Source organism: Pygocentrus nattereri, chromosome 3, assembly GCF_015220715.1.
Source record: "Pygocentrus nattereri isolate fPygNat1 chromosome 3, fPygNat1.pri, whole genome shotgun sequence".
NCBI classification, from domain to species: Eukaryota; Metazoa; Chordata; class Actinopteri; order Characiformes; family Serrasalmidae; genus Pygocentrus; species Pygocentrus nattereri.
Genome location: NC_051213.1, coordinates 47473887 through 47484668, shown reverse-complemented (window position 1 = coordinate 47484668; position 10782 = coordinate 47473887). Strand labels below are relative to the sequence as shown.

Here is a 10782-nt window from a genome sequence, read left to right as displayed (position 1 = left end):
TGGCGTGGTGGGTAGCGCTGTCGCCTCACAGCGAGGAGGGCCTGGGTTCGATTCCCCGGCCGGGTGACCGGGGTCCTGTCTGTGTGGAGTTTGCATGTTCTCCCCGTGATTTCCTCCGGGTTCTCCGGTTTCCTCCCACGGTCCAAAGACATGCAGTCAGGCCAATTGGACCCTGGGTGTGAGTGACTGTCTGCCCTGCGATAGACTGCCTACCTGTCTTGTGTATCCTGCCTTATGACCGCTGGGATAGCCATCGTGACTTAGACGAGAATGTTTTGCATGCATTTATTTTTTCTTACTTTGGTGCTTTTGGGAATATCGGAGTGTTTTTAAAAGAACAGGGGGAAACATTCCCATTGACGGCAGTATGACCGTCACCGTTTTCATCTGTTTGTTTTGAAATGCTGTTATTTTCTAGTATCAGCCACAACATGGCTTTAATTATTGCCTCTTGTTAGCGGCCCAGAAATTCCATATTGCCCTAAGACTGCTAACTGACCCAAATTCTGCATTGGCCAAGGAACTCCATATCGCTCTAGAACTGGGGTCACAGTACAAATGATAAGAAGAGCCGTTTTGTCCTTTCTGCAAAAATTAAACCACCTTTGGATCTTTGCAATTTGTGTCTCGGCTGTAAATCTGTCTCAGTGTGTGCTGATGGACTAATATAGGCTAAAATATATAATACAACCGAAAACACAGACTTACCTTGCTCTGCTTAGTCTTAGTGCTATAGACGCTTTTCTCGCATCTCCAGCAGGAAACTTTTCCTGAAACACAGAGCAGTTTCTTATAAAATGTCTCAGTGTTTGGTTTTTACGAGGTTGAAGTCGTTTCTCAGCTTCTTGTTTGGATGTTCCCTTAAATGTTGCAGCGCCATTCATTAGCTACTATCTAGGCGAGACTGTGTTGCTATGGTGACCAGCCGTCTGCGCTGATCTTCAGGGTTAAAGGGTGAATCAGCAGTTCTACATTAACTCCAGCGTTTAAGACCGTTTACTGTTAAACTGTGTTGAAGGATCAGCAGAGCTTTATTTTACTGTAGAGGAGGATTATTTTATTATTACCTACTGATCTGATTCAGCTGTGGAGCCGCAACAGGGCAGTAAAAGGGCTGCATGTTGCCGACCCTTGGTCTAGAACTTCCATATTCACCCTCCAGTTCCATTGTGGTTCAGGAATTCCATATTAACCCAGGGACTTCATAGTAGCTCAGAAGTTCCATATTGGCCCAAGAATTCCATTTTGACCCTGAAATTCAACACTGGCCCAAGAATTCCATATTGGCCCCGAAATTCCACACTGGCCCAGAAATTCCACACTGGCCCAAGGGTTCGATATTGGCTCAGAAACTCCATACTGGCCCAAGAATTCCATTTTTACCCAGATATTCCATACTGGCCCAGAAATTCCACACTGGCCCAAGGGTTCGATATTGGCTCAGAAACTCCATACTGGCCCAAGAATTCCATTTTTACCCAGAAATTCCACACTGGCCCAGAAATTCCACACTGGCCCAAGGGTTCGATATTGGCTCAGAAACTCCATACTGGCCCAAGAATTCCATTTTTACCCAGATATTCCATACTGGTCCAAAGGTTCCATATTGGCCCAAGAATTCCATATTGGCCTAGCAATTCTGTATTGGCCCAAGAATTTCATGTTGATCCTGAAATTCAATACTGACCCAAGAATTCCATGCTGGCCCAAGAATTCCATTTTTGAAATTCCAAACACTGGCATGTGTTTTAAGGGCAGAGAGTAAAATGCACTGATGGCTGTATCATGGTGTTCAGTCTGAATTGTGATTTTTATTTATTTATTGATGCATTTTTCATCTGGTCTTTTTTCCTTTCCAGGTTTATTCGTCGGTGTATTTCTGCGGTCATCTCCTTTTCTTCTCTGCTGTTCTTATCCTACCTTACCTCCGGAAGGCACTGGTGCCACGGAAAGCAAAGAGCGACAAAAAGGAGAACTAGAAAATTGGGTAAATGCAGTGTTTACTTCTTCTCTCCTGTCTTTTGTTGCCCCTCTTTCCCTCTGCGTCATTTTTTGTGCACGCCGAGTTTAATTTCTTGTTCTTCGGCCAAAGCGAGCGCCGATCAGGCGTCGGCCTGTGTGGGCTGTTCCTTTTCTTTCTCTCCGTTTCTTTTTCTGTGCTGCTGGTGTGATTAATTAGTTATTTTCATTCTCCAGCCGTCTCGTCGTCATACTGCGTCATACTGCGTCATGTAGTTGGCTGGACGGGAGTCAAGACGCTGCGCTAATATATCTCTCTCTCTCTCTCTCTCTCTCTCTCTCTCTCTCTCTCTCTCTCTCTCTCTCTACCTCTCTCTCTCTCTCTCTACCTCTCTCTCTCTCTCTCTCTCTCTCTCTCTACCTCTCTCTCTCTCTCTCTACCTCTCTCTCTCTCTCTCTCTCTCTACCTCTCTCTCTACCTCTCTCTACCTCTCTCTCTCTCTCTTTACCTCTCCCTCTCTCTCTACCTCTCTTTACCCCTCTCTCTCTCTTTACCTCTCTCTCTACCTCTCTCTCTCTATCTCTACCTTTCTCTCTCGCTCTCTCTCTCTATCTCTACCTCTCTCTCGCTCTCTCTCTCTCTACCTCTCTCGCTCTCTACCTCTCTCGCTCTCTACCTCTCTCGCGCTCTCTCTCTCTCTCTCTCTCTCTCTCTCTCTCTCTCTCTCTCTCTCTCTCTCTCTCTCTCTCTCTCTCTATCCCTCTCTCTCTCTCTCTACCTCTCTCGCTCTACCTCTCTACCTCTCTCTACCTCTCTCGCTCTCTACCTCTCTCTCGCTCGCTCGCTCGCTCTCTCTCTCTCTCTCTCTCTCTCTACCTCTCTCTCTCTCTCTACCTCTCTCTCTCTCTCTCACACTCTCTCTCTCTCTCTCTCTCTCTCTCTCTCTCTCTCTCTCTACCTCTCTCTCTCTCTCTCTCTCTCTCTCTGCAGGTTTTCTCTCTCCATGTCTCCTGAAGCGACTGAAGGGAACTGTGACTTTTACAGAGCAACAGATCTGGAAAATATTTTAAGGCCTTTAATAATATATATATATATACATGCGTACATAAGTCTGTATAAATTCCTTTTTCTTTTTGTTTTTTCTTCGTGACGAGACGTTATTTTTGGGAGAGGGGTTTAAGTGACTGAATGAAGAGATGATGATGGCTATAGAATCACAAGTTGATTACTTTTATTTCTCTCGTCCAATGAGACGATTTCGGAGGCATTTTGGTCAGTGATCCGTGTGAAGGCTGGGAGTTGTTGCGGACGACCGCAGCCACAAAGAAGATGCACTCTAACGCTCCGATTCGGAGCTGTCGACATACACGAACGATCGACCGGTCAGCGAGCTGTCCCAGGACGGACCGAGAACAAGGGTCTGTGTTGGAGTACGGCCTACGGTCAATGCTGTTGACTAAAGAGACTGCTGCTTTGGAATTGACCGATCCGTGCTCCCGACCCAAATGCATTCCTTCGTAGCAACTGTTGCCAGGTTGGACAAGCTTTACAAACGTTGGGGAAAGTTTTGCTTGACTTATTGAGAAACCGTAGCATAGGTTTTTATCAAAATACGTCATTTTATGCGTCCAGTGTTCGTGCGTTCGGGGAGTATATTGGGGGACTTTTCGGTCCAAATTACATTACGTCCATTTGGTAACGACGGGCTTGTTGTCCATCAGCGTTGACCAGTGCTGCAGTGCCCCCTACTGTCAGCTCTGCTTTCACTAAGCGTTGCTGATCAGCAGGCTAAGCCCAAGTCAGCAGGACGAAAGCAGGATTTTCCGCCGTCGTCATCGTCTTCCGACTGCTTGGTTGTAACTGTAATGGTTCTGAGCTCCATTCCCGGTTTTAGTTCATCTAAATGCACAGGAGTTGAGGTGTCCTGTGAGTAGAATTTTAGCTGGCTAGCATTAGCCTAGCTAGGAGGCTACAGACCTAAACACAAGAGAACGGGTTTAATCTCGGCTTCCTTCCCCTCAAACGCCAGCCGATCGGCTTCGGCTCCTCCGACTCGAGTCACCTGAACTTCAGCGAATCAGTTCTGTGGCGAGAAGTAGCATGCTAACTAAGCTAGTGCTAATCAGCGCCTCTCTTCTGGTTAGCGGTGCTGTTTAGCATTTAGCCGTTGGCGGTCTGACGTTGCGTGGAGTGAAAATTGCGAGCTGCCTTCGTTTGATCGAGTGCCGATGTGACCGCTTTAGCGTTTTGACGTGTTTGTTGGTGTGACAGGAGGTTAAGGCTTCGTTGCCCCCATCTGGCACAAATGGGAACTGTCCTAAATATCAGGACGCTGGCATAAAAACGGCTTTAAATAGTGAAAATGTTCGTATTTATCACTGATTTATCGTTTAAAAAGTGCATATCGTTCCAGCTCTAGCGACTCTATGGAGCCACCAATACGACGGCGTGAGACGAATAGAGGCGGAAATCTTCGCTGTGAGATTAAAACGTCGTATCTCCAGAAACAACTTTGGACGTAAAGTAATGAAGCTTCAAGTCTTTTTCTTTTTTTTACTCGCTTTGTTGGCCCATTTGGCAAGAAATCGGCACGATGTGAAGCGCAACTTGAAAATAATGAAGGAAAAAGGGCAAAAACGGAGATTTAAGGCTTTGAGCTTTGAGCTGTGGTGTCTCATCACGTTGAGCGGGACTTCTTGTTCTGTAAAGCTTGTCCAACCTCACAATAACAGCTGTGAGAGAAGGTATGTGGGCGGAGCTTGGATCCGCAACTTAGTTTGATTTTATTTTTTTTTTCTTATTTGAAAGTTTATTTTATATTATTGTTATTATTACTATTTTTTTTTTAAACTTTTTTTTTCTGACCTGCAGCCAGTGCTCAGATTCAAACTGATTCAAGACACTGTAATGTAACACACACACACTCACTCACACACACACACAGTGCAGTGAAACAAGATATGCCTTTCCGTGTAAATGAATGTTAACTCTTGATTCTTTTTGGCAGTGGAGATATTTTAGCGATCAATTTTAGGATGGGTTGTTTTGAACTTTTGTAGCTTTTTTCCACAACCAGGAATGTCCGACTTTTTCACTTGTATACTTTTGTCTAAACTGGAACACAAGCAAAAAAACAAAAAAGGAGGAATACGAACCCAGGAAAGGTTAAAAGAACACTATACTTGCCAAAACGGTCTTTTTCTGTTTTTTTTGTAAGAAGTGAAATCGTGCTTTCTCGGCACCTGGTCTCGCGTAGCCTGACGTGGTCCCGTAACGACAGTGCAACTCAAACTTTTGGTGCCGGTTTGCGCCACAAGCAAGGGTGCGGCCCCCTTTCACCTCCACCCCCACCCCCAATCCACGTTCTTAATTGGAGAACACTAGGGGACTTTTCAGCCGTGCTAACTTACACCACGTCTGTGGGCTGACGACAGTCAGACAGCAGCCGTGTCCCAATTCAGAGGCTCCTTCGACGGAGGCCGTGTGCGATACCTACATTTAAGTGCTTCCTCAGCCGCCCTTCGCTCCTCTGCTGACGCCGCCGTGTCCTCGAGTCCTCGCCCGCACGCAGTGAACCTCAGGATAAGTTGGCTGGCGTTGGATGCACGCGCTGAAAAAGGAGGACACATTTGTCGGCTGCGTATGAAGTAGGCTTTGAAATGGGACGGCCTAGTTGCACCGCTGTGACGCAGTCAGCCTCCGAAGGATCCGCCCCTGAATTGGGACACCGGCGCCCCCTACTGTCGGCTCTGCCTTCACTAAGCCTTGCGTTGGTGGAGATGTTTCACGCTCGCTTTGTTCCCACACCGGTTCGTCTCCACGTTCAGCCCATAACGCTTCTCAGACGTTCTCGGTACGAGATCACGCCGGGCCGCGCAGCACTACGTGGCCTCATGCGGGTCAGCCTGCAGCGATGGATCTGTCCTTTTTGCTGCCCTCAGCACTGCCACAGCGGGAAGACCGAGAGGGACTCACTGTAGCGTCGGAATGATCCGAGTAACGAACGTTTCGCTGATGTGAAGTAAATGTTGGTGGAGAGACTAATTCTGCCTTACTGTTACCAAATGTACAAAGAAGAAAATGATTTTAAATGACACTTCTTTTTGTAAAGTTCATTAAAAAATGCTGGATTTGATCAAACGCAGCCTGGACGCTGTTCCTTCCCCTCTCTGTTTTGTTCTTCTGGCCTGCTTTGGCCTGTCTGGCCTACTGTATGAAGGAGCCGGCATGACGTCATTATGCAGTCTGGACTTATGGGCAGGAGGGATAGAGGGATGGAGGGAGGGAGGGAGGGAGAGAAAGGAGGAGGGAGCATCTTTACACTCTGGGTCAGGGTGAGAAGTGGAAGCGTGATTTAATATTGTGGTCTGAGGCGAGAGGAGGAGACACTGACGTCTGCGTGGAGTAAATAAACCAGATAGAGGAAAGAATATGAAAAGGAAGAGAATAGAGGAGAGAGGGAGAGAGAGAGAGAGAGAGAGAGAGAGAGAGAGAGAGAGAGAGAGAGAGAGAGAGAGAGAGAAACAGAGGAGTGGGAGAGAGAGACAAGAGTGGGGATAGAGAGAGAGAGAGAGAGGAGGAGGAGGAGAGAAACGAGTGGGATAGAGAGGAGGAGAGAGAAACAGGAGGGGGATAGAGAGGAGGAGGAGGAGAGAGAAACAAGTGGGATAGAGAGGAGGAGAGAGAAACAGGAGGGGGAGAGAGAGGAGGAGAGAGAAACAGGAGGGGGATAGATAGAGAGAGAGAGAGGAGAGAAACGAGTGGGATAGAGAGAGAGGAGAAGAGAGAAACGAGTGGGGATAGAGAGAGAGAGGAGTAGGAGGAGGAGAGAGAAACGAGTGGGATAGAGAGGAGGAGAGAGAAACAGGAGGGGGATAGAGAGAGAGAGGAGAGAAACCAGATAGAGGAAAGAATATGAAAAGGAAGAGAATAGAGGAGAGAGAAACAGAGGAGTGGGAGAGAGAGACAGAGAGAGGAGGAGAGAGGAGGAGAGAGAAACAAGAGTGGGGATAGAGAGAGGAGGAGGAGGAGGAGAGAGAAACGAGTGGGATAGAGAGGAGGAGAGAGAAACAGGAGGGAGAGAGAGGAGGAGAGAAACAAGAGTGGGATAGAGAGAGAGGAGGAGAGAGAAACAGGAGGGGGATAGAGAGGGAGGGGGATAGAGAGAGAGAGGAGAGAAACCAGATAGAGGAAAGAATATGAAAAGGAAGAGAATAGAGGAGAGAGAAACAGAGGAGTGGGAGAGAGAGACAGAGAGAGGAGGAGAGAGAAACAAGAGTGGGGATAGAGAGAGGAGGAGGAGGAGGAGAGAGAAACGAGTGGGATAGAGAGGAGGAGAGAGAAACAGGAGGGAGAGAGAGGAGGAGAGAAACAAGAGTGGGATAGAGAGAGAGGAGGAGAGAGAAACAGGAGGGGGATAGAGAGAGAGAGGAGGAGAGAAACAAGAGTGGGATAGAGAGAGAGGAGGAGAGAGAAACAGGAGGGGGATAGAGAGAGAGGAGGAGAGAAACAAGAGTGGGATAGAGAGAGAGGAGGAGAGAGAAAGGAGGAGGAGGAGAGAAACGAGTGGGATAGAGAGGAGGAGAGAGAAACAGGAGGGGGATAGAGAGAGAGAGGAGGAGAGAGAAACAAGAGTGGGGATAGAGAGAGGAGGAGGAGGAGAGAGAAACGAGTGGGATAGGAGGAGGAGAGAAACGAGTGGGGATAGAGAGAGAGAGGAGGAGGAGGAGGAGAGAGAAACAAGTGGGATAGAGAGGAGGAGAGAGAAACAGGAGGGGGATAGAGAGAGGAGGAGAGAAACAAGAGTGGGGATAGAGAGAGAGGAGGAGAGAGAAACGAGTGGGATAGAGAGGAGGAGAGAGAAACAGGAGGGGGATAGAGAGAGAGGAGGAGAGAAACAAGAGTGGGGATAGAGAGAGAGGAGGAGGAGGAGAGAGAAACAAGAGTGGGGATAGAGAGAGAGGAGGAGAGAGAAACGAGTGGGATAGAGAGGAGGAGAGAGAAACAGGAGGGGGATAGAGAGAGAGGAGGAGGAGGAGAGAGAAACGAGTGGGATAGAGAGGAGGGGAGAGAAACAGGAGGGGGATAGAGAGAGAGGAGGAGAGAAACAAGAGTGGGATAGAGAGAGAGGAGGAGAGAAAGAGAAGAGTGGGATAGAAAGGAGGAGAGAAAGAAGAGTGGGATAGAGAGGAGAGGAGGAGAGAAACAAGAGTGGGATAGAGAGAGAGGAGGAGAGAGAAACAGAAGAGTGGGATAGAGAGAGGAGGAGAGAAAGAAGAGTGGGATAGAGGAGGAGAGAGAAAGAAGAGTGGGATAGAGGAGGAGAGAGAAAGAAGAGTGGGATAGAGAGGAGAGGATGAGAGAGAAACAAGAGTGGGAGAGAGGAGAGGAGGAGAGAGACAGAAAAGTGGGATAGAGGGAGGAGGAGAGAGAAAGAGAAGAGGGGGATAGAGAGAGGAAGAGAGAAACAGAAGAGTGGGATAGAGAGAGAGAGGAGGGGAGAGAAACAGGAGGGGGATAGAGAGAGGAGGAGAGAAACGAGTGGGATAGAGAGGAGGAGAAAGAAACAGGAGGGGGATAGAGAGAGAGGGAGGAGGAGAGAAAGAAGAGTGGGATAGAGGAGGAGAGAGAAAGAAGAGTGGGATAGAGAGGAGAGGATGAGAGAGAAACAAGAGTGGGAGAGAGGAGAGGAGGAGAGAGACAGAAAAGTGGGATAGAGGGAGGAGGAGAGAGAAAGAGAAGAGGGGGATAGAGAGAGGAAGAGAGAAACAGAAGAGTGGGATAGAGAGAGAGAGGAGGGGAGAGAAACAGGAGGGGGATAGAGAGAGGAGGAGAGAAACGAGTGGGATAGAGAGGAGGAGAAAGAAACAGGAGGGGGATAGAGAGAGAGGGAGGAGGAGAGAAACAAGAGTGGGATAGAGAGAGGAGGAGAGAGAAAGAAGAGTGGGATAGAGAGGAGAGGAGGAGAGAGAAAGAGAAGAGTGGGATAGAGAGGAGGAGAAAGAGGAGAGAGAAACAGAAGTGGGATAGAGAGAGAGGAGGAGAGAAACGAGTGGGATAGAGAGAGGAGGAGAGAGAAACGAGTGTGATAGAGAGAGAGAGAGGAGGAGAGAAACAGAAGAGTGGGATAGAGGAGGAGAAAGAGGAGAAACAGAAAAGTGGGATAGAGAGAGAGGAGGAGAGAGAAACGAGTGGGATAGAGAGAGAGAGGAGGAGAGAAACAAGAGTGGGATGGAGAGAGGAGGAGAAACAGAAAAGTGGGATAGAGATAAGAGGAGAGAAACGAGTGGGATGGATAGAGAGAGAGAGAAGAGTGGGATATATAGAGAGGAGGAGGAGAGAGAAACAGAAGAGTGGGATATATAGAGAGAGGAGGAGGAGAGAGAAAAGGAAGAGTGGGATATATAGAGAGAGGTGGAGGAGAGAGAAACAGTAGAGTGGGCTATATAGAGGAGGAGGAGAGAGAAACAAGAGTGGGATATAGAGAGAGGAGGAGGAGAGAGAAACAGAAGAGTGGGATATATAGAGAGGAGGAGAGAGAAACAAGAGTGGGATATATAGAGAGAGGAGGAGAGAGAAACAGTAGAGTGGGATATAGAGAGAGAGGAGGAGAGAGAAACAGAAGAGTGGGATATAGAGAGCGAGCGAGAGAGGAGGAGAGAAACAAAAGAGTGGGATATATAGAGAGGAGGAGGAGAGAGAAAAGGAAGAGTGGGATATATAGAGAGGAAGAGAGAAACAGAAGAGTGGGATATATAGAGAGAGGAGGAGGAGGAGAAACAGAAGAGTGGGATATATAGAGAGAGGAGGAGAGAGGAACAGAAGAGTGGGATATATAGAGAGAGGAGGAGAGAGAAACAGAAGAGTGGTATATATAGAGAGAGGAGGAGGAGAGAAACAGAAGAGTGGGATATATAGAGAGAGGAGGAGGAGAGAGAAACAGAAGAGTGGGATATATAGAGAGAGGAGGAGAGAGAAACAAGAGTGGGATATAGAGAGTGAGAGAGGAGGAGAGAAACAGTAGAGTGGGATAGAGAGGAGGAGAGAAACAGAAGAGTGGGATAGAGAGAGAGGAGGAGGAGAGAGACAAACAGAAGAGTGGGATAGAGAGAGGAGGAGGAGAGAGAAACAGAAGAATGGGATACAGAGAGAGGAGGAGGAGAGAGAAACAGAAGAGTGGATACAGAGAGAGAGAGGAGAGAGAAACAGAAGAGTGGGATAGAGAGGAGGAGGAGAGAGAAACAGAAGAGTGGGATAGAGAGAGAGGAGGAAGAGAGAGAGGAGGAGGAGAGAGAAACAAGAATGGGATAGAGAGAGAGGAGGAGGAAAGAGAGAGGAGGAGGAGAGAGAAACAGAAGAGTGGATACAGAGAGAGAGAGGAGAGAGAAACAGAAGAGTGGGATAGAGAGAGAGGAGGAGGAGAGAGAGAGGAGGAGGAGAGAGAAACAGAAGAGAGGAGGAAGAGAGAGAGAGGAGAGAGAAACAGAAGAGTGGGATAGAGAGAGAGGAGGAGGAGAGAGAGAGGAGGAAGAGAGAGAGGAGGAGGAGAGAGAAACAGAAGAGTGGATACAGAGAGAAAGAGAGGAGAAACAGAAGAGTGGGATATATAGAGAGGAGGAGAGAAACAGAAGAGTGGGATATATAGAGAGGAGGAGAGAAACAGAAGAGTGGGATATATAGAGAGAGGAGGAGAGAAACAGAAGAGTGGGATATATAGAGAGGAGGAGAGAAACAGAAGAGTGGGATATATAGAGAGAGGAGGAGAGAGAGAAACAGAAGAGTGGGATATATAGAGAGAGGAGGAGAGAGAAACAAGAGTGGGA

General features: G+C 47.9%; 1 protein-coding gene across 2 annotated transcripts in view; it reads left to right on the top strand.

Moving 5' to 3' along the window:
* lpcat3 (lysophosphatidylcholine acyltransferase 3) overlaps positions 1–6104 on the top strand; it is a 26935-nt gene extending 20831 nt beyond the window's left edge. For both annotated transcript variants that reach the window (XM_017706100.2, XM_017706101.2), the window contains exons 12-13: positions 1860–1987; positions 2951–6104. In XM_017706100.2, the coding sequence (XP_017561589.1) occupies positions 1860–1979 (120 nt within the window). In that variant the 3' untranslated portion in view covers positions 1980–1987; positions 2951–6104. The remainder of the gene's footprint in view (positions 1–1859; positions 1988–2950) is intronic.
* The last annotated feature ends 4678 nt before the right edge of the window (positions 6105–10782 follow it).